Genomic DNA, 24,879 nt, shown 5'->3' on the forward strand with positions numbered 1-24,879 from the left:
GTCTCAGACAGTTTTTAAATTCTGTACAGTGGGATCAACTGACGATGTTATCAACAGTAAATTCTAAGTGGGAAGCATTCAAGGAATTAATCGTGGAAGCTACTAGACTTTATATACCGATTAAGAAATATCGTTCAAGGTTTAGGCCTAAATGGTTATCAAATGAACTAATGAGACTCGTGACAGAGAAGAAAAATGCATGGGATGCATATAAATTATCAGGTGACGCAGAAGCCTGTGGCAGATATAAGCTAGTCTGTAATCAGGTCACAAAGGAGGTTCGGCAGGCGAAGGCGGATTACGAGAAATCTTTGGCAAAAGATGCTAAGAAAAACAGCAAGGATTTCTTTACTTATATAAACTCTAAAAGGAAGGGGATAAATATGATTGGTCCACTTGACATCGATGGTTCGACTGTTGATGATCCTGCTCAGATAGCAAACAAACTGAATGAGTATTTTGCATCTACATTCACACGTGAGGAATTATTACAGTTTGAAAATGGAAGAAGGTTATCAAATTGTAGCAGTGTGCTTAATGATTTTGTAATAACTGAGAGCAAAGTGGAGGAGAAATTGTTGAAGTTAAACATAAGAAAGGCACCTGGGGTGGATGGGATCTATCCAGTTATTTTAAAGGAGGCGGCAAAGCAACTAAGCAAACCCTTAGCCATAATTATGAGAGCATCCTTGGACTCAGGGGAGGTTCCCACGGACTGGAGATGTGCAAATGTGTCCCCAATTCACAAAGGTGGATCGAAGGGTGACACGAGTAATTACAGACCAGTTAGTTTAACTTCTGTTCCGGGTAAAATAATGGAGTCACTGGTTAAAGATGCATTGCAGGATCATCTAGACAAGACTGCAGCAATAATTCAAACACAGCATGGGTTTGTTAAGGGAAAGTCTTGTCTGACAAATTTGATTGATTATTATGATGTGGTCACAAAGGAACTGGATGCAAAAAATAATTTTGATATCATATACTTGGATTTCAGGAAAGCTTTCGACACTGTTGCGCATGGAAGACTACTGTACAAATTGGAGCAGAATGGTATTAAGGGTAAGTTGCTACAATGGATATAAAGATGGTTAAGTGGCAGAAGACAGAGTGTGGTAATCAATGGGTGCTGCTCTTCGTGGACTAATGTTATTAGTGGAGTCCCACAGGGTTCGGTGTTGGGTCCACTGTTGTTTTGTGTATTTATCAATGATATTGATGAAGGTATATCAGGCTTAATGTCGAAGTTTGCAGATGACACAAAGGTTGGCGGGGTTGTTAATGACAGTAATGGCAGTGTGCTACTGCAACAGGATCTAGATAATTTGGGCAGATGGGCTAAGAAGTGGCAACTGAAGTTCAACCTTGACAAATGCAAAGTACTGCATATGGGGAGAAGTAACCCCAGAGAAACGTACCAACTGTGTGGTACTACACTTAAGGTGGTAGAAAATGAAAAAGACCTGGGAGTAATTGTGCAGTCAGATATGAAGTTTTCTGAGCAATGCAGACAGAGTGCCAGGGCGGATCATGGGGTTTTGTCAATGATATATAGGAATTTTGCTAGCAGGGAAAAGGAGGTGATTGTCCCTGTGTATAAGGCAATGGTCAGGCCATGCCTTAAGTACTGCATACAGGTCTGGAGGCCTCATTTTAGGAAGGATGTAGATTTGCTTGAGCGTGTACAGAGAAGAGCAACACGATTGGTGAGGGGAATGAAGGGATTCTCTTACCAGGAGAGGCTTAAGTTCTGCAAATTGCAGTGGCTGGAGACTAGGCACCTGCGCGGTGATCTGATTGAGGTGTATAAGGCCTTGAATGGGTTGAGCACGCTGAATTCTGATGGGATCCTTCCACTTGTTCAGATTACGAACCTACGGGGACATAAGTTCAAATTAAGAAAGGACAGATGTAGAATAGATGTGCGGAAATTTGCCTTTAGCCAGCGGGTGGTTAATTGCTGGAATAAACTTCCATCTGTCGTTGTGGAAGTTGATAGGTTAAATAAATTTAAGGAGGAACTGGACAGGTATTTGGAGGGAATGGTGTGTTTTTTTTTTTTTTTTTGGCTGATGCTGCATAAGCTCCTACACTTGCTTTCTTGCATCATGTGCCACTACTACTACTACTAAGGAAGGAGATGAATCAGATTGGTCCACTTGATATTGATGGTTCAACTGTTGATGATCCTGCTCAGGTAGCTAACAAACTAAATGAATATTTTGCATCGACATTCACACATGAGGAGTTATTCAGCGAGGGGAATGCCAGAGGTGTATTCAACTCTGGCAATAAGCTTGATAATCTTGTAATAACTGAGAGTACAGTGGACGAGAAATTGTTGAAGATAAATATAAGGAAGATACCTGGGATGGATGGGATCTATCCAGTTATATTAAAGGAGGCAGCAAAGGAAGTAAGCAAACCCTTAGCCATAATTACGAGAGCTTCCTTGGACTCAGCGGAGGTACCCATAGACTGGAGATGTGCAAATGTGACCCCAATTCACAAAGGAGGATCAGAGGCTGACACAAGTAATTATAGACCTGTGAGTTTAATTTCTGTTCCAGGAAAATTAATGGAGGCACTGATTAAAGAAGCACTGCAGGATCATCTAGACAAGACTTCAGTTATAGCTCGGACACAGCATGGTTTTGTTAAGAGAAAGTCTTGCCTGACCAATTTGATTGGATACTATGATGTAGTCACAAAAGAACTGGATGCAGGGAATAACTTTATTTTATATATTTGTATCTTAGAAAGGCTTTTGATACTGTTGCACATGGAACACTGCTGCACAAATTGGAGCAGTGTGGCATTGGAGGCAAATTGCTGTTATAGGTAAAGGGATGGTTGAGGGGGAGAAGACAGAGAGTGGTAATCAATGGACACTGCTCATCATGGACTAATGTTATTAGTGGAGTCCCTCAGGTTTCAGTGTTGGGTCCATTATTGTTTTCTGTATTTATAAATGATATTGATGATGGTATATCAAGCTTAATGTCCAAGTTTGCCGACGATACAAAGGTTGGCAGGGTTATTACGGACACTACTGACGTTATGCTGCTGCAACAGGATCTGGAAAGGTTGAGCAGATGGGCTGAGAGGTGGCAAATGAATTTTAACGTTGACAAATGTAAAGTACTACATATGGGAAACAGCAACCCCAGAGCAATGTATCAACTCTGTGGTACTACACTGACTTGGTAGAGAATGAAAAGGACCTGGCGGTAATTGTGCAGCCAGATATGAAGTTCTCTGAGCAGTGCAGATGGGCTGCAAGAGTAGGTCATGGTGTCTTGTCAATGATATACAGGAATTTTTCTAGGAGGGATAAGGAGGTGATTATTCCTTTGTATAAGGCAATGGTCAGGCCACACCTTGAGTACTGTATACAAGTCTGGAGGCCTCATTTCAAGAAGGATGTAGAGCTGCTGGAATGAGTACAGAGAAGGCAACAAGATTAGTGAATAGAACAAAGGGTTGCTCTTACGAAGAAGGGCTTAAGTTTAGCAAATTACAGTGTCTGGAGACTAGGCACCGGCAAGGTGATCTGATAGAGGTGTATAAAGCCTTGAATGGTTTGAGCATGTTCAACGCCGATGGGATTCTTCCTCTTGCTCAGAATAATCACCTGAGAGGGCATAAATTCAGATTGAGGAAAGACAGATGTAGGATAGATGTATGGAAATTTGCCTTTAGCCAGCGGGTAGTTGGTTGGTGGAACAGACTTCCATCCGTTGTTGTGGAAGTTGATAGCCTAATTAAGGCTCAGCTGGACAGGTATTTCAAACGAATGGAGGGGTGAAATGGAAGTTTTTTGTTTTTTTTTTGATGATGCTGCATCATATGCCTCTACTAATGCTAATGCTAATAGATATGGAATCTTGTTCCCACAATCAACCACCTGCTGAAGGCACACTTCCTCAACTTGAATTTATGCCCCCACGTGTGTATAGTCTCAGCAAGTGGTAGTTCTTTTTCAGTGAGAACCCTGTATAATATAAATACCAGTAAGCCTAATAGTGTCCATTAATGTTCAACTTATTCATTATGATGAGCAAGCTTTTCCTTATACTTCTTTCAAATCCTCTGTGGATTTGTTTTGCTTTATGCCGTACAAATGAAGAAATTTTATAATAGATTGGACCCCAACCTTCTTCACCATATCACTGCTTGCTGTATTCATGTCTCTAGTTCAGTAACTGATGGAGCTTGAAAAATAAATAAATTAATATACATTAACTTATGAGACTTAGTAGTGTGTACACACACACACACACACACACACACACACACACACACACACACACACACACACACACACACACACATCAAATTTCCCAGATATTTCCCTTCGACGTGGGCACCTGTACATGTTGAGGGGACCTCCCAGTGATGCTGCTGGCCTTCCGGATTAGCATCACTGGGATCCAGTGCCCATACCTTGGTTCCAGGGTTACATCCTTGAAATCAGGCATGTGCAGCTGTGGCCGCGACCCATGAAAACTCGGGAAGGGGAATCCTGGTGGTTGAGGGGCCCAGCCTTAATACACCACTTCGGCCCCTGCTTTGAGAAGATGGTGAGTCCCCGACTGGCCCTATTGTGATCGATTGGCGGGTGGTTCCTACTGCTAGGGTCAACTGCATTCTGATAAGTCTCCCTCCCTTTGGTCCTAGGATGGGGGGGGGGTCAAGGCTTATTGGACGTGGGTATGATGTTCCTGAGCGAACTTGGCATTCTACTCGTGAACTAGCAGTACTTGCTAGTTCACAAGTAGAGTGGGCATCCCCTTTTAGGGCTCCGTGGTGGGTGAGGTACTTAGGGCATCTGAAATTTTTATTTTACTCCTATCAGTAATTTAAATCCTATTTCTTCTGGGTCCCCAACAAGGCCCCTACCTAACTGATCAGATGAGAATGATACCAATTCTGTCAAAAGAGCCAGAACTGAGGATAAAACACCATCTGTAACACCGCTTTTCCTCATTCTCCATTCCACTGGACAGCAGTCATTCGGGAAGATATCACCACCTTTGTCCAGAAAGGATTAGAAGGGTTGGCAGGATCACCAAAATCTGTAAAATGGCTGCATTCTGGCGATCTTTTAGTTGATCTTCAAGCACAAAGCAAGCAGAAAGAATCCTGAAAGTGACATCCATAGGGGGAATATCGATCAGTGTAACACCCCACTAAACTCTGAACTCTTCACGAGGAGGCACTTCAGAGTGGGATCTTCATGTCTCTGAAGAAGAAATCTACTCTGAACTAAAAGACCAAGGAGTGACGGCTGTCAAGAGAATATCAATTCGTAAGGATGGAAATCTTGCCCCTACCCGAGTTCTTATCCTAACATTCAACACCACACGGCTTCTAAGTTTCATCAAGGCAGGCTACTTAAACTGCCTAGTGAGGATTTACACCCAAACACAGAGGTGTTTTAGATATTAAAAATACGACAACTCACAAACAACTTGTCATGGTAATCCTGCCTGTGCTTGATGTGGTGCGAAAGACCATGAGAGCAAGGAATGTTCAGCTTCCAAACCAGTCTGTGTAAATTGCCAAGGAGAGCACCTTGCCTACTCTAGAGCATGGCGGCAGCAGTGGAAGGATAAAAAAAAATAAAAACAGAGCTGAACATATCCTATCAGGAGGCCAGAAAATGTATTCAACCAATAAATAGCGGGAGGCCTTCGTACGCCCAGAAGGTTTTTGCGAAGTGCACCATCGGTACACAAACTGAGATGACTCTACCACTAATGGAGTTATTTATTCCGACTGCATGCTATTTATTAATTCTATTATTCTATAATTCTATTACAGATCAACTTCTTCCAACTGTAAACAGTGCCCCCTTCATTGATGACTTTATCATCTTCTGTCTGTCATGCAACACCGAGAGTTATCGAATGACAATTGCAGCATGCCATTAACCCTGTCAAATCTTGGGCAATGGCTAATGGCTTCAGGCTGTCGCCTCAGAAGGCTGTCTGCGTACACTTTTGTTGCAAACAGAACCTTCTCCCTGAACCAGAACTGAAACTCGGACACCGCATCATTTCAGTAGACCTGAGACAAAATTCTCGGGTCTCATATTCGATAAGAAGTTGGTGTTTTTACCACATATCCGTCAACTGCGAACAAAGTGCACAAGAGAATTGAATCTCCTCAAATAAATGGGTGCAGACTGATACACTTTACTTCGCTTTTATTGTGCGCTTGTTCATTCAAAATTAGACAACCGGTCCCAAGTCTACGCATCGGCTAGAAATAGCATACTACCGTGGCTAGACCCACTTCACCACCAAGCCATCCGTACTGCTACTGGAGCATTTAGAACATCCCCTGTCCAGAGTTTATACGTCTAAGCAGGTGAACCACCACTATTGCTCCAATGAAAGCAATTGTCTCTAAAATGTACTTTTAAACTAAAATCCCCACCAGACAACCCAACGTGGACTTACGTTTTCGAGCCACGATGGGAAACTTTATAAAACCCATCATCACACTGCTAACTGTCCCTTTGGCATTCATGTCCAAGAGCTGCTCAGAGAGCTCAATATCACTGTAGACAATGTTGCCCAGTCACCAAGGCATCTACTTCCACCCTGGCATGCCTTGCTTACCATCATGTGACTTCTCCATTAAAAGTTGAGGTAAGACCATAACTCCATCCTCTGTCTACCAATAACTCTATGCTGTCTACTGATCTTGTCTACCAATAACTCTATGGTGTCTACTGATCTGATTATTCTGATTTCTTGGCTGTGTTCACTGATGACTCGAAGTCAGAGTTGTCTGTCAGATCTGTTACTGTCTTTCCAGATAGTTCTATATCTGGGAAGATTCCCCACGAATGCAGCATATATACAGCTGAGTTGTATGCTATAGAGTTAACCTTGGACCACATTAAAACCCGTAAGTACCAACCCTGTATGGTGTACACTGCAGGCTTTATCGGGGATGAGGTATAATTCTCATCCATTCATGATTCAGCAGACACCACATTCTCTGTTTGGGTATTCATTCGACATCTGTTTCTGCTGATCCCAAGCCACATTGGGATCAGGGGTAATGAACTGGCAGATGCCGTGGCCAGATCACCAGAACTGCACAGCACTCATTGCCTGTTAGTCCCCTATACAAATTACTCTTCCAATGGCAACAATCCTGGCATGAGCAAGTCACAAACAAGCTCTATCAGATAAAGCCTATAATCTGAAACTGGCAGTCTAGTCTGTGCAGGAACTGCAGAGAGGAAGTTGTTCTTGCTCGCCTTCTCATAGGACACAGTCATCTTACTCATGCATTTCTGTTGAGGACATATCACTTCTATGTGCAAGAACTGTGGCACCATTTTAACTATTTGTCACATTTTAACCAAGTGTCCACGTTTTAGACATGATTTATATTTTAGCGCTTTTAGTCATCTGGCTGGGCCTTATACACTCAGTCAGATTTTATCCAACAATGACCATGTGTCTGCTGTCTTTAGCTATATAAAATCAGTAAACGTTTTTACCCGTTTTTAAAATTTACCTTTTACTGTTATTGATTTATCTTTTGTACTATTTATACCTTTGTTATTATATACCTCAACATGGTGACCTAATTAGGTCACTGAAAGCTTAAATTTTTTATATATGACCTGGTCTTGGCACATGTTGCTTAGTTGCTAATGCCCCAATAAAATCCAAACCAACCAACCCCAGATATTTCTAGATGAGGGTAAATACCTTTTGACTGCTCTTTGTACTGAACTATATTCAGTTTAATAAAACCTTTTTAAAAATTCTTTTTAGCAGCATGCTAAGAAAGGTTGAAGGTGCCAGAAAAACATAAAATATGCTTTTCTGGCACCTTCTTTAAAGCATAAAATATTAGATTTTGAACTTATATATAAACCATTGCTTCATAAATATTGTGGAAAAAGCTAGAAAATCAATATTACCTACCAAAATATTGATGAAAATGAAAAAGTCACAAAAAAGAGGGGTTCTGTTTATTATTATTATTAGCTATATGGTGCAAGGAAGCCTTGAGGCTTATGCTGCACCAGCTAAAAAAAAAAAAAAATCTGAATTACCCTGAGAGAGAGAGAGAGAGAGAGAGAGAGAGAGAGAGAGAGAGAGAGAGAGAGAGAGAGAGAGAGAGAGAGAGAGAGAGAGAGAGAGAGAGAGACACACACAAGAGTCAGAAGTAGAAGGGAATCATCAAGAAAGAGAAGAATGATGATATCTAGCTTGGGATCCTGGGTGTGTCAAGCCCATACTCACCAGATGTGAGCCCCAGGGGTTATATTGGCCTTTGGGACTGGTCCTTTCAAAGGCACTATAACAAGAATTTATTGTATATGAGTTGTGGCAATAAAGTTCCTGGACTGGTGAAATAAAAAGAACACAGTGAAGGAGCTCAAAAATGGTTTTATTCTTATTCAAAAGTAATCACCACCTGATTGAATGTACTTATTACACTTTTAAAAGTTTCTGAAAAGAGTCAGGGGTCTTGTCCGAAGGGATGCTGTTCAGTTCAGCAGTTACATTTTTTTTTATGTCCTCAACATCCTAAAATCTCTTTCCTTTGGGGCAGTTTTCACCTTGGGAAAAACAGTCTGCTAGATTGGGAGAGTAGGGCAGATAGTTGATCTGTACAGTGCTACGTTTCATCAGAAATATCTTCACAAATGCAAAATGGATGGGGAATTGTGGTGCAGCAAGAACCAGCTGCCTTTCTCTCGAAATTGCAGCTCACCTGGGAAATATGTTTCAGTAGCCCTCAAAGTGCCTGTATGTAGAACATAGCATTGAGTCTCTCCCCTTCAGGTTCAGATTTCCTGTGAATAATACCATGTTTTTTGAAAAACATGATCAGTATCTTCTTGATCCTGGACTTCTGTAACCAAAATGTTTTGGGCCTTGATGATGATTTTGAAGTCCACCGAAGGCTGTGACTCTTCCTCTCTGGGTTGTACTGAAACACCCAACACTCATCTTCAGTGAAAATACAATTGAGGAAATTAGGGTTGTTAAGAGTGCCATTAACCAATGCATAAAATTTCTTGGACTCATTTTAGAGAGCAAATTTTTAACTGCCATGGACTATATCAAGCAGGTTTGAATGAAATACAAATACATGAAATGTCTTAATATTCTTTAAATTTTAACAACAACAACAACATGGGGAGCATACTGTTATATATTTCTCAACCTTTGTAAAGCACTGGTAAGGTTCATAGATCATAAAGCACCCATCTGTGACCCAACACGAAAGATTGTTCTCAAAATTGGTTAGACCCGATTCATCATAGTGCACTGCGAAAAGCAACAGCTGTTTTCCACATATGCCTTGCTTAGAGCCTCTTCAAAGAAACTATTGAACCACCACTGTTCTTTAGAAAATAACAGTTGGCACTACTGTGTGCATAGAAGATCTATAAGAGAACACCCTACCTGGAAACCCTGTTCATCCCATGATGGGAAAACCTATATAGAAATCACAAATATATATAAACCAGCCTCTAGGAATCTGACTAAAAGAACTACTAACTATGCATAATCTCAATATAATGTTATAAATTCAGATGGATATGTAATACCACCATGGATCTATCAAGCCATATTTGTGATTTTTTTTATGCAAAACTGGAATAAAAAGGCATTACCAAACTCCATCTTTCAGTAATTGTGTGCAGTATATAGAGCTCTATACCCCAGTCATGTACCAATACATATAGACATCAAAATCAGACCAATGTGTGAGAAAATCAGTTGTTTTCCCAGAAGCTACTGTTGCAAGAACTTCCAAAAGAATGTAGTGTTTACAGTGTAGAATTAGCAGCAGTTCAGATAACCCCGGAGCACTTCAGAGTCAAGATTTGAGAAATATAATTGACTTAGATTCCTTAAGTGTAATCCAAGCCATACAAACCATAAACAATAAACTCATCCAGTTCTTTGATGAAAATGAAAAAGTCACAAAAAAGAGGGGTTCTGTTTATTATTATTATTAGCTATATGGTGCAAGGAAGCCTTGAGGCTTATGCTGCACCAGCTAAAAAAAAAAAAAAAAAAAAATCTGAATTACCCTGAGAGAGAGAGAGAGAGAGAGAGAGAGAGAGAGAGAGAGAGAGAGAGAAACACAAGAGTCAGAAGTAGAAGGGAATCATCAAGAAAGAGAAGAATGATGATATCTAGCTTGGGATCCTGGGTGTGTCAAGCCCATACTCACCAGATGTGAGTATGGGCTTACTAACAGACTTAATGAAAGAAAAATGGGGAATAACTTTCTGTTAGATACCAGGACACATGAGAATAAAAGGAAATGAAAATGATTATTCCAAGTTCCACATAATGACTACAAATCAGTCAGCCAAAACCACTGTCAAACACAATGGCAAAAACTGTCAGAAACAAACATTGAATAAATTATATAAAATAAAACCTAAATTGAACATTGGAAGACAAGTACTGTACGAGGAAATAGAGAAGTTTTACTGACCAGGCAGTGAGTACAACATAATGAACATCACACATGGTTATCTATTCTGTGCCAAAGAACCTCCAGTATGTCAAACAGGTGACAGTAACCAAACAGGTAAACATATATTGATAGATTTCCCAGCATGCAAAATGTAATTGATGAAGGATCTTCACATACATCATTAATTGGATGAAGGATCTTCACATCATTAATAGGATAAAGGATCTTCATATCATAAGGAAAGGCAAAACATCAAACTCAAAGATATCCTAGGTGACAATGATTATGAATCACATACAAATGTATATTTGTCTTCTTGAAGATAATCAACATCTACTATATATTGTAAATAGTAGTAGTGGCATGTGATGCAAGAAAGCAAGTGTATGAGCTTATACAGCATCAGCCAAAAAAAAAAAAAAAAAAATCACACCATTCCCTCCAAATGCCTGTCCAGTTCTTCCTTAAATTTATTTAACCTATCATCTTCCACGACAGATGGAAGTTTGTTCCAGCAATTAACCACCCGCTGGCTAAAGGCAAATTTCCGCACATCTATTCTACATCTGTCTTTTCTTAATTTGAATTTGTCCCCCCTTAGGTCCGTAATCTGAACAAGTGGAAGGATCCAATCAGAATTCAGTGTGCTTCAACCCATTCAAGGCCTTATACACCTCAATCAGTTCACCGTGCAGGTGCCTAGTCTCCAGCCACTGCAATTTGCAGAACTTAAGCCTCTCTTGGTAAGAGGATCCCTTCATTCCCCTCACCAATCTTGTTGCCCTTCTCTGTACATGCTCAAGCACATCTACATCCTTCCTAAAATGAGGCCTCCAGACCTGTATGCAGTACTTAAGGCATGGCCTGACCATTGCCTTATACAGAGGGACAATCACCTCCTTTTCCTTGCTAGCGAAATTCCTATATATCATTGACAAAACCCCGTGACCTGCCCTGGCACTCTGTCTGCATTGCTCAGAAAACTTCATATCTGACTGCACAATTACTCCCAGGTCTCTCTCATTTTCTATCATCTGAAGTGTAGTACCACACAGTTGGTACGTTTCTCTGGGGTTACTTCTACCCATATGCAGTACTTTGCATTTGTCAAGGTTAAACTTCAGTTGCCACTTCTTAGCCCATCTGCCCAAATTTTCTAGATCCTGTTGCAGTAGCACACTGCCATTACTGTCATTAACAACCCTGCCAACCTTTGTATCATATGCAAACTTTGAAACTTAGCCTGATATACCTTCATCAATATCATTGATAAATATACAAAATAACAGTGGACCCAACACCGAACCCTGTGGGACTCCACTAATGACATTAGTCCACGAAGAGCAGCACCCATTGATTAGCACACTCTGTCTTCTCCCACTCAACCATCCTTTTATCCATTGTAGCAACTTACCCTTAATACCATTCTGTTCCAATTTGTACAATAGTCTTCCATGCGCAACAGTGTCTGGGCATCTCCGTAGCCAGGTGAGAAGGAGCAGTAGTGCATATCACATGCTTCTTGATTAGACCGGTGTTCGAGCCCGTCACCACCAAATACGGAAGATGCGGAAAGGTCAGGGAATGACCACCGCATATCCCGGAGCAATATGGCCTTAGTTGCTAGTGCTCCTAAAAACCAAAACAACAACAACAGCGCAACAGTGTCAAAAGATTTCCTGAAATCCAAATATATGATATCAAAATTAATTTTTGCATCCAGTTCCATTGTAACCACATCATAATATCCTATCAAATTTGTCAGATAAGACTTTTTTTTAACAAGCCCATGCTGTGTCTGAATTATTGCTTCAGTCTTGTCTAGATGATCCTGCAGTGCATCTTTAACCAGTGACTCCATTATTTTACCCATAACAGAAGTTAAAGTAACTGGTCTGTAATTACTCGTGTCACCCTTCAATTCCCCTTTGTGATTTGAGGATACATTTGCACATCTCCAGTCTGTGGGGACCTCCCCTGAGTCCAAGGATGCTCTCATAATTATGGCTAAGGGTTTGCTTAGTTGCTTTGCTGCCTCCTTTAATATAACTGGATAGATCCCATCCACCCCAGGTGCCTTTCTTATGTTTAACTTCAACAATTTCTCCTCCACTTTGCTCTCAGTTATTACAAAATCATTAAGCACCCTGCTACAATTTGATAACCTTCTGCCATTTTCAAACCTTAATAACTCATGTGTGAATGTAGATGCAAAATACTCATTCAGTTTGTTTCCTATCTGAGCAGGATCATCAACAGTCGAACCATCAATATCAAGTGGACATATCAGATTCATCCCCTTCCTTTTAGAGTTTATAAAAGTAAAGAAATCCTTGCTGTTTATCTTAGCATCCTTTGCCAAAGATTTCTTGTAATCTGCCTTCCCCTGCCTAACCTACTTTGTGACCTGATTACAGACTTGCTTATATCTGCCATAGGCTTCTGAGTCGCCTGATAATTTATATGCATTCCATGCATTTTCTTCTCTGTCATGAGTCTCATTAGTTCATTTGATAACCATTTAGGCCTAAACCTTGAATATTAAATATTTCTTAATAGGTATGAAACTTTTATTAGCTTCCATGATTAATTCCTTGAATGCTTTCCACTTAGAATTTACTGTTGATAACATCGTCAGTTGATCCCACTGTACAGAATTTAAAAACTGTCTGAGACCACTGTACTCGCCTTTACGGAAGCAAAACCCCTTTCCTTTACCCCTGATGGTAATTATATCTTTAAGTAAATCCCACATCAGTACATTGTGATCACTGCCGCCTAGTGGTTCCTTTATCTGCAAATTCTTAATACAAGAATGATCACTGCTGATAACCAGATCAAGAGTATTACCCTCTCTGGTTGCCTCTCAAACATGCTGCAGAAAACAATCATCCAATAAATCCACAAAAGTATTACTAGTGTGTGAATGACCAACCCACAAGTTCCAGTCAATATCTGGGAAGTTAAAAATCCCCCATTATAAGACATTCTGATTTACTAGTCCACTCTATTTCTCTGTACAATTGTTTATTGTACTCATTCAAGTCAATAGGACTATAACACACTCCTACTTTATTTTCGCTTTTGCAGTGCTTATATCATACCAAACTGACTCAACAGTGCACTGTTCATCTATATCAACTGGATTCACTTCTTTTGATTTTATGTTTTTCTTAATTAACAGCATGACACCTCCTCCCTTCCTATCCTGTCTATCCTTTCTGTACACATTGTACTCCCCAAATTCCAATTCTGCATTCCTAATATCAGTGTGACACCACATCTCTGATATCCGCCTTTGATATCTTGACCAACACTTCAAATTCATCAAATTTATTTACTATACTTCTAGCATTGGTATACATGCACCTATTCCTAGTTACCCTGACACATCCCATATACCCACCTGTTTCGTGATGATTGCCATCAGTCCCTGAAACCCCCAGCACCCCTCGCTCCATATTCTAATAGAATATGGTTGCTACTTATTCTAATAGAAGTTGTGCAAGAATCACCTCTGCCTGTGGCTGCTTTTAACCTTTTATTCTGTGAGGGATTCAGACTAAAAGGTTAAAAGTAGCCACAGGCAGAGGTGAAGCTAGCAGTTTTCTGACCCACCTAACACTGCCTCGATAGCATCAGCAAATATTCTTGCACCCTTTCTGTTTAAGTGTATCCCATCCCTGTAGAAGCAGTATCTCCTGTTAACAAGCACAGACCACGCTGAAAAAAATTCTACCCCTTGAGCCTTGCACATTCCCTCCAGGGCTGAATTGATTGACAAGGCTCTCACATGTACTCCCTCCTATCGTGTCTGGGCAGAATTGCAGACACTTTCAAATTTAACCCTAACTTACGACTTTTTTGCAACATTGACCTGTACTTGTTAAGTAAATCTGCAGATCTCCTACTCTTAATGTCATTTGTGCCAACGTGTGCAACAAAATCACCTTTTGTGCCCTTAAAAGATGATATATGCTTTACAACGTCATCAACTTTTGCCCCTGGCAGACATACACTGGTCCTCTTCCATCTATCCTTTTTACACAATATATTCCCCGTTTCCCTGACAATAGTCACCAACAATAACTAGTTCCTTTCGGACCAGCACATTCTGCCTTGGAGATTGCCACTGTGTTGCCTGATGCCCAGGAGTGAGCTCTGGCGTTGAGTTGGGCATAATAATGATATGCACAAAATAAATATTTAACCTTCATAAACATGGATTTAGTTGTCAGTGTGCCAATAAACATCAGAACAGCCAACCAGCCAGTTATTTCATAGAATTTTTGTTTGTGTTTTACTCATTTTATTTAGAATTTTTTGTTTTTGGAAAATGATTGGAAGTCTAGAAATGACACTTACAGTTATTAAAACACATCTTAAGTGTCCAAAAATCAGCTACTCTTACAAATACATATAAGATTATTTATTTTTGAAGGACTGATAATATGAAAAAAAATAATAAATTCAGGAAAACAAGTGTTTTAATTTTGTGAAAATCGGAATATACAACTGTACATATTATTACTAATGTGAAATAATAATAATAAAAAAACTGCCATTGTAATGTTATAGAGCATTGCATTAAAAAAAGAGAAATATTTTAAAACATTCCATGGTTTATGCATTTTAAGTACTGATGGGCATAAGCAACTGATTTCCATAATCGAATGATTAGGAATTACTAACTATTAATCGTTCAGTTATATCTTTTGAATGAAATGATTACATGATATAATCAAATGATTTTCCATAATCTGATGAATCATTTGAATGATAAGAGTATAATAAAAAATAATTCATTATGATCTCTCGATTATGCCCATCACTAATTTTAAGGTAGAAAGTTTTCACTCCAGCTCAGGTCAGCTAAAGCAGAATACATATTTGATAATTATTGGCATTATGCCAACAGTTTGGGATGGCATACAAAGTGTGCTGTGCACCCACTCACATGAATAGTATTGTAGACAAGACTAGCCCACGTATAGTGTATCAGCAAGTGCTTTTATTAAAAAAAAGAAAAATTAAAACCTAGTTGCATTATTTGGAGTTATATATATTATATACAGCTATCAACAATGCAACTAATACTACATAAATCTGCTTGTGCATTAAGATATTATATATTTTAATGCACAAGCAGATATATAATGTATATATCTGCTTGTGCCCGGGGTTCGAGCCCGTCACCACCAAATACGGAGGATGCGGAAAGGTCAGGGAATGACCATATATTGCCTTAGTTGCTAATGCACCTTAAAAAAAAAAAAAAAAAACCAAAAAAAACCCCCAGAAATCTGCTTGTGCATTAAGAAGTTTCCTGTGCTGTAATCAGTTAACGGCAGGGTTACATTTCTGGAAAACAATGAATTTCACATAAGAATTAACTAGACTGGTACATTTTGGTACTTTGTAAAAAATAAAATTAAATTAAAAACTCTAAACTGAAAATGTGATGCAATTTAATGAGCAAAATAATACTGAATAATTAAAGGAGGTTAATGCAGATGTAATTTGTGAGTAATACAAATATTTATTGTAAAATAATGTAGCAAACTGAATCCTGAAATTCTTTGCGTTTAATAGATAGACAATGTAGTCTAAGATTAAAATTGTGTGAAGAGCCAAATGGTGAAAGCTGTGGAAATGAAGATATTGGATTGAGTCTCTTATCTAGTGCTACATCGTCCCTAGGTTGGCTAGGGGATAGAATAGGATTGCCTATAGCATTGTCGTTGGAAGATGGAACTGTAGACTTGTTTATTTTGATGCCAACCATCATTTCTAATGATTTCTTAGGGGGAATAATGGTTTACTCGAGAAATTTCATGGATATCAACTGAAACAACTCCCCCCCCCCCATTTTCCTTGGCTATTGAAACTTTAGATTTCTCCAAAGGTGATGCCAAGTCACCTTTTCAGCATGTAGCTCTCTGTTGCAGACTATGGCTTTATTTTAATTAGTCTGGTGACTTGAGAGTGCTACCCCTCTGTTTGGGTAAGCACTCTCAAGGGTCATGTTCAGTATCACTTCCATTGTCTGGAGGAATTCAAAGAAAAAAATTCTGTAAGCATGTTTGTTGGGATTCTTTCTTCATACTCATTCTGTTGCAGTTCAGCAATAGATCGTCAAGTGGACAGTTTGTTGTGGGATTGAAGAAACTCGCTAAACCTTCAGCTTCCATATCTTACAGTTTGGCCTCATTGGTTCCCTTGTGTGTTGCCAACACTGGCCTCAAAATGACCAAGTCATGGACATATTTTGGACCATACTTTGCACCATACAGCATTCATTCAGGTTGGTATTTACCTCTTCTTAGTGATGCATTGTTTTGTTGGTGGCAGAGATGTGTGGCTTCTAAAACTGTAAGATCATAGACTGATATAGCTCTTCTCGTGCCTTGATCAATGGCCAGAAACATATATAAAGCATGTAATTTGAATGCAGGGTTTTTTCTTGTATGTCTTTTTTTTTTTTCCAATTCTAGAGCAGCAATTGGTAATCAGTTCTTGAAATAAGGTCTTCTTAACTGAAACCTGTGTGTGTGTGTGTGTGTGTGTGTGTGTGTGTGTGTGTGTGTGTGTGTGTGTGTGTGTGTGTAGCCTTTCAGAGCTTTTTGGTTCTTTGAACCGTACTTCAGTAAGGGCTTCAAATTGTAATCACCCTCAGCATTTGTGAGAAGTGAGAGCCTGTCTTGTGCAACCTTTAAATTTGAGTGCAGATTCCTCCTCTGAGACAATGGCCCTTTAGCTTGGTTTAAAGTGCTTTTGAAGTGCTGTTGTCTGCATTTACAACTTCCCCTATCATCTTCATGCATTTGGGCCTACAGTTTTTGAAGTGAAACTGTTTTGGGTAAGTGAATTTTAAACACAGCAACAGCACTAACTCCAGTGCAGTTTATTTCACAAATAATGCACAAAGCATATTTGTATGTTATTTATTGTATTATATTAAATTGGTTACTCCTAAACATGGCTGAATATACCATAATATTCACAATATATGAGATGTGATCAAAAATTTTAGATACTGACTTTATCTTGAAATTGTGCTATTGTAGGAAGTTATTGAACATGTTTGGTGACTCGTCTAGACATAGCGATGCCGAATTGCCCATTTATCTGTAGTCATGATGTGCATTGAATAGGTGTTTTATGTGTTTTGGTATATTTTAAAATGAGCAGCAAAAGTTAATTCATTAAACTTTCCAAGAGACACAACTCGTAATTTTTAAGGCTCACATACTGATTTTCCAGTAATTGGTTTAAGTGGCTTGCACTTGAATGTAGACCTGCTTCTCAAATTAGTGACTGCTGAATGTACAAAACATTCCTGTAGTGGTGCGAATTTCTTTACAGCCTTGTTCTATTCAGTGTGGCAGTTGTGTAACATCCAAAGCTTCTATTTACAGCCAAAATTACCATGTCTCTTTGTAGTACAGAATTTCATATTCTACACACAGATTAGATTAATAATCTCAATTGCAATATGAACCAAAGGAAAAATGAGCAAGTGATTACGAATCAAGTGTGGCATTCCAGCTTGAGATTAAGTAGGCAAGATTAGATTATCCTTGCTAGGTTAAGAATCAAATACACAAATGCTATTAAGAATCAAATACACAAATGCTACCATGCCTGTTTCCTTAGAGCTGAAGAGCCACTTTGGTGTCAAGATTGCAATGTTTTCAAAATAGCCATTGATATCCTACTGGTTTCCTCCAACGTTTATAATAGCATGTCAATTAGCTTTTGCAGATCTTATTAAAATAACACAGATCACTGACATTTCAAACTTTGCTCATGACAGAAGAGACTCAACCGTCTGCTACTTCCTTCATGTGATAAATCACTATAACTGACTAATTTCCAACCAAACAGATTGATATACTTCCAAAAACATATTCTCTCAGGCAGTAATTATCTGATGTATGTGTGTAATTAATGAACACCATAGGAATAAATTGTTAATAGTGGACTTTCCTTAGCTAAAGGCTGGTGCACTGTGGCCTTAGTTTCTGATGTGCCATTACCGACCAACCACTTCCATTTCACACATTGGGCGCTCTCTCACTCTTTCAGCAGTGAGTTCAGGAAATGTATATGGCCTCGGAAATGAATTTCTGCTGTGTTATGGCAGGTTGTGTGAAGTGGGTGTCTATAAATTTTTTTATTTTTTTAAAAATAAAAACTTTGTACCCAAATTAAGTTTTCAGTGTGGAAGTGAATGCTCACATAAATTCCACTTGATTAATTAGTTTAATAAAATTTAGTTTAAAGGTTAAATGATAAATTCCTCAACTGGGTTAATTCAAGCACACAAGAGCCAATGTGTCTGAACCTCTTTGGGCTCCAGTTTTCCAAACATAATAACAAATCTGTAACTAGGCTACACCTTTTTCTTGCTTCTAAAGAACTCTTATTTGAGTGGGGGGGGATATGCACTTAAAAAAGGCTAATTTGATGGTGACCATAAAACATAATTGGTAAATTTACAGCAGAATTTATATTGATTTAAACTGGAACTTTGTCAGACCTTAAGTAACTTTAGTGTTTTTGTGTAGCAGAATTTTGATCAGTTGAATGTTGTAAAGCCATAAATTAATTGTTGAAAAGTGTGGGGGAACAGTGAAGGAGCTAGTAATACCATTGCATTTTTTAGGGTTTTTTTATTATTATTTTTTTATTATTCTGAAAAGTTTTAAGTTATTTATTAAATTATTTCTGTTTAGCCTGATACTCCTTCTGTAACAAGACTGCAAGATCATATATCTAATAAGGGAAAAGAAGCAAGGCCAGTGATACTCAAACGCTCCTCAGAGTATCAGTGAGGTATCTTCATTCATTGCTATATTTGTTGTCTGAAAATTTATCATTGTTGTACTTTAGTAAATATTATAATTGTATTAGATAGTATGAACCAGAGCTGTAATGCTCAATACATTCTACGTTGATATCAATATTTGTAAAATAATAAGAGAAGTTTACCTCAATATAGTACGTAGAACACTTCAGACGTAGACATACTATATTGAGGTAAACTTCTCTTATTATTTTACAAATATTATAATTGTGTATATTCATCATTGTAAAGATAGTTTAGTTATTTAAAATACTTTATATCCACTGAAGAGCTCGGGATCTTGGCCTTGTCAAGCTCTAACAAGGAAAAGTATTCTGATATTCTAGTTGCTAATTTTTTCTATTTCTTCAGCATGTACAGTGTGTTTCAGTTAAAAGGCATTGAGGTCTGTCTTGCTTATTTTTAGGTTTATGGCTTTTTGTTGCGTTTCAGTTGAACTTATTGAATTGGGAGTTAAATTGGACTAAGTATTAGTGTTTAGATTTTACAGTTTATAGATATAAATTTTGCCTATCAACTGCCATTTTTACTCAAAGAAAACGTTCTCCATTATTGGTTTGTGGTCAAATTTTCATTGATGAACTTCTGAAATGAAAACAAACTGATTTAATTTTAACAACAGAAAAATGTGGTTTGCTTTTCAGTATGTGCACTTAACTATGTGAATGCAATACATAATTGCATTTGCATAGCTGAATGCATAGTTTTGCTACCTTGTACTTAAAGTGTGTGTTGCAAATAAAATGTTTACATTCGCTTCAGATGTACATCAGTGGAATTTTTTTAGACCAAGCCGAGAATGGAGAACAACTTTTTCATTGAGATAAAAGTAGCCAGTTAGGAAAAATTTAAACTTAGAAATTATAAAATTTAAACAGTAATACTTTAAGTCCAATTTTAACATTAAATTCAAAAATTTCAACCAAAATATGAGAAAGTCCAAATGACAAATAGCCTAAAGCTAAAAATAAACAAGGTAGATCCTGATGAATTTTAATTGAAATACCATATGCATTTTCACACATTTACAAGCGTGCATATGTAAACATTTCTCTTATTTATAATCTTTGAATTGAGCCCTAGTTCTATTTTTTTTGTAGTAGTTCCACACATTAGCATTAGTAGAGGCATATGATGCAAGAAAGCAAGCTTATTTAGCATTCACTCCAAAAGTTTGTCTAGTTCAGCCTTGAATTTATTTAAGCTATTAATTTCCACAATGACAGATGGAAGTTTGTTCCAGCAATCAACCACCCGCTGGCTAAAGGCAAATTTCCACAAATCAATCTACAACCGTCTTTCTTCAATTCGAATTTATGCCCCCTCAAGTGCAGAATCTGAGCAATAGAAAAGAATCCCATCAGCATTAAGCTTGCTCAAACCATTCAAGGCCCTTCTCTATACTCATTCTAGTAGCTCAACATCATTTCCTGAAATGAGGCCTCCAGATCTGTATGAGGTACTCAAGGTGTGACCTGACCATTGCCTTATACAAGGGGATAATCACCTTATCCCTGCTAGTAAAATTCTTATATATCATTGGCAAGACCCCATGAGCTACTCTTGCAGCCTGTCTGCACTGTTCAGAAAACTTCATATTTGATGCTGCACAATTACCCCCAGGTTTTTTTTCATTCTCCACTACCCTGAGTGTAGTACCATACAGTCAGTATTTGTTACTGCTACCGATGTGTAGTACTTTGCATTTGTCAATGTTAAACTTCAGTGGCCATCTCTCAATCCATCTGCTCAACTTTTCTAGATCCTGTTGCAGTAGCATACCATCATTACTGTCATTAACAACCCTACCAACCTTCCTATCATCTGTAAACTTGGATGTTAAGCCCAATATATGCCTTCATCAATAACATTAATAAATACAGAAAACAACAATGGGCCCAACACAGACTGCTGAGAAACTCCATTAATAACATTAGTTCAAGAAGAGTAGGCCCATTGATTACCACTCTGTCTTCTCCCACTCAACCATCCTTTTATCCAATATAGCAACTTGCCCTTAATGCCATACTGCTCCAACTTGTACAGTAGTATTCCATGTGCAACAGTATCAAAAGCTTTCCTAAAATCCAAGTATATGATATCAAAATTATTTTTCATATCAGGTTCCTTTGCAACCACATCATAGTAATCAATCACATTGGTCAGTAAATTCAGCAATTTCTTCTCCACTTTGCTCTCAGTTATTGCAAAATCATTTAGCTCCCTTCCAGAGTTTGATAAACGTCTGGCATTCCCCTTCCTGAATAATTCCCTATACATTAAAGGTATAGGGAGTTATTCAGGGATAAAAAGTAATGACTGATTAGCAGCTCATTTACTCATGAGTTGTTTTAAGAGTGGTTTCTGAAATATATATATACAGTGTGATTCACTACCAGTGCGACAAACTTGCAGGAGGTGTAGGGGCCACAAAGACGAATCGGAATCATATAGCATTGCAGGGTCCGAAATGCCTTTGTCATGCGGTAGAGGACGTTGAACAGGAGGTTATGTGAACAGCGATCCCGCTGGAAGTCAGCATTTGCGAACCGTTTCTGTTGAAGAAACCAAGTAGCAAAAGTCCTTCGGGGTGGATAATCTGCAGGCTCCAATGATTGGACGCGTTGCAGATGGTATGAACTCATTTGGTTTGTTGACAGTATCCTCCATACAGTGGATTGGGAAATACCCAATCGTTGGCCTATCGCTCGAGTACTCGTACTCGGATTGCCTTCTGAAAGACGTAGGACATTCTCCTCATTGTCTGGCGTCCTCGTCGTTCACTCTCAATTCATGGTACCTCTCATGAAACAACCAGTCTCACGTAACCTTCTGTGCACACGTGCGAAAATCGTATGATGAGGAGCACGCCTGTGTGGGAAACGTTCCTGGTACAAGTGCAGAGCGGCGCGCTCATTACAGTCCGCAGCTCCATACGCGAGGTGCATGTCGGCCAGTTCAACATTTGAATACTCGTCCATCCTACTGCCTCGGGAACCGGTTCGCAAATGCTGACTTCCAGTGAGATCGCTGTTCACGCGCCCTCCTGTTCAACGTCCTCTACCACATGACGAAGGCATTTCGGACCCTGGAATGCTATGTGATTCCAATTCGTCTTTGTGCCCCCTACACCTCCTGCAAGTTTGTCGCACTGGTAGTGAATCACCCTGTATATATATATATATATATATATATGAAATGCAGTGATTCCATGACCATTATTGGCCTCGTGGTCCTCTGTCGATATGGGGCATGATGGTCAGTCTATTATTTTGATATTTTAGTTTTTTGGTAGCTTCTTTAACCCTTTTTTGGTGATATTTCACGTCTTTTGGAACTGGTACCTTCAAGGGCGGTACCGCTAAATTATTTATAATTGGCATTATTTAAATTTATATCGTTTTTTATTAATTGGGTTTAATGACTTAATTGACTAAATTATATAGGGGATTATCGACTACCTTTTTGTCCTATTATTTCTACTTTCCCTTCCCTGTTTGTTTATTTATATTATTTTGCGTTTCATTTCGCTCTGCATTATTGCCGTACTACTGGCTGATGATTTTATTTAAATATCATATTTATTTTAATTATCAGATATATATATATATATATATATAGAATATCATTAGAAAAAGTAAATCAATCCAATAATAAGAATACCATCAAGGACATAATATTAGTTATTGTCTTTTAACTTTCTTGCTTTGCTTTATTTCTTGCTTTCCTTTTATAACTATTAATATATATATATATGTATATGTATATAAAGGGGGAGAGAGAGAGAGAGATTCTCAATATTAATTGATTACGAGATGAAGACTCCCGATTGTCCAGTAACTGAATGAAAAATTAAAAAGTGGTCATACAAAACTTGACTAAGCTGTTGTGTTATGAATTTTGTACTGTGAATAAGGTGCATTATAATTATTTAATGCTACAGATAGCAGAATATGTCAAGTATCGGTGATTAGTGAAAGATATGAAATAATTATGAGACCCACAAGTGAAATGCTTCAACTTATTTTCAGTCATATTTAATCAACAGCATTTCTATTTGTATGCTGTATAAATTCATCCTGTTGATCTTGACAACTGATCTCATTTGTGCAGATTGTTTGCAGTTTTGGAACTTTATGGTTTTATAACTTGCACAATCAGCTCTTGCTGTATTGATAGGATCATTCTCATATTGATGGATGTTTTCAGCACTCCCTTTCTTATGACTGCGTGCATGCACACATGCGTGCGCACACACACACAAACACACACAAAATGCAATAACAGTATTCTCTTTATGGACATTCATGGAGATAGCAGTGTTGAGTGCTAGAGCAACACTACTGGTGAAGCAAAATAGACATTCAGACATTTCCATCATTTCATTCAGATTTCGATATATTTTTTGTTCCGTTTCTCTTTTGCAGTTTCATAGTGTGGCTCATAAGCTAGTTATGGATATAACTATTAATATTTTTTCAGTATGTTATATACAGCCACTCCCAGACTTATGTAAGGGTTGCATTCCACGGAACTCTACGTAAGTCAAATTTTACATAAGTCAGAATCTCCCTAAATGCCTGTGCAGCACTCGCAACTATGCGTGCTGAATTTGATTGAAGCAAAAAAGAAATGTTCGAGAAACATATAAATAGAATTATTTATTCAGTTTTTATCTCTTGTGCAGGAAAAATTACAAAAATGTATACAAAATTACAAAAACAGAGGAGACAGGCATAACACGGTGAGTTTTACCTTTCGAGCGTCATTGCCAGAATCAACGTCTCCAGCTGATAAGCATGCCGCTGCGGAAGTTGAGGGCTGTGAAGATTTGGGAGTTTTTTCCCAACACATCACAAAATTTCTCTGCAGCTGTAGAATCGGCACTGGCGACTTCACTGCATACTTTTTTGTTTTGGAAACCAGTGCGATCCTTGAATCTATAAAACCACCCATTGCTTGCCATGGACTTGGCTTGGGGTTTGTCGTACTTATCACTAATATCTTACTTGTTTTTGTTTGAATGGCCATTGGACTCAGGGACACTTCTTTCTGAATCTGATTTTCCATCCATATTATTAATAGCTTTCCCATCTTCGATATAGCACCTGAACGCTGTTTTGTGATCACTGTTCATATTAAATGTGTTGATCCTTTAACAAGTTCTTTATACACACACTATTCCTTAAAATAGTATTCACTGTTGAAGCAGCGAGACCTAATTCCATGCAATAGATGACAAACTTCATCCTGCTTCGTACTTCTTAATCATCTTCATTTTTAAATCAATTTTGTTTTGTTTCCTAGCACTGCCAGCACTTGTAGTTTCTGTTGGTCCCTTTCCCTTCACCATTGTAATAAGTAAACAGGAATGATGAGAAGATTCTGAAAATTTGTTTTTTATATGATTGAAGATTTCAGCGAAGGGGAACTCATTTCACCATAATACCATAATGTAAAATCCCACAGAATTCCAGTTATCGGTATTATCGCAAATTCAATAAGATCGAGTTTACTACCTGTTTATA

At 38.3% G+C, this 24,879-nt stretch overlaps 1 protein-coding gene across 2 annotated transcripts in view; it reads left to right on the plus strand.

The window, feature by feature from the left end:
* Positions 1 to 24,879, plus strand: part of LOC150077247 (YTH domain-containing family protein 2-like) — a 144,722-nt gene that overhangs the window by 111,599 nt on the left and 8,244 nt on the right. For both annotated transcript variants that reach the window (XM_090385624.1, XM_090385625.1), the window contains exon 4: positions 19,221 to 19,320. In XM_090385624.1, coding sequence (XP_090241750.1) covers positions 19,221 to 19,319 — 99 coding nt within the window. In that variant the 3' untranslated portion in view covers position 19,320. The remainder of the gene's footprint in view (positions 1 to 19,220; positions 19,321 to 24,879) is intronic.

Source organism: Mastigoproctus giganteus, chromosome 12 (assembly GCF_048544385.1).
Source record: "Mastigoproctus giganteus isolate SK-2022 chromosome 12, ASM4854438v1, whole genome shotgun sequence".
Lineage (NCBI taxonomy): Eukaryota > Metazoa > Arthropoda > Arachnida > Uropygi > Thelyphonidae > Mastigoproctus > Mastigoproctus giganteus.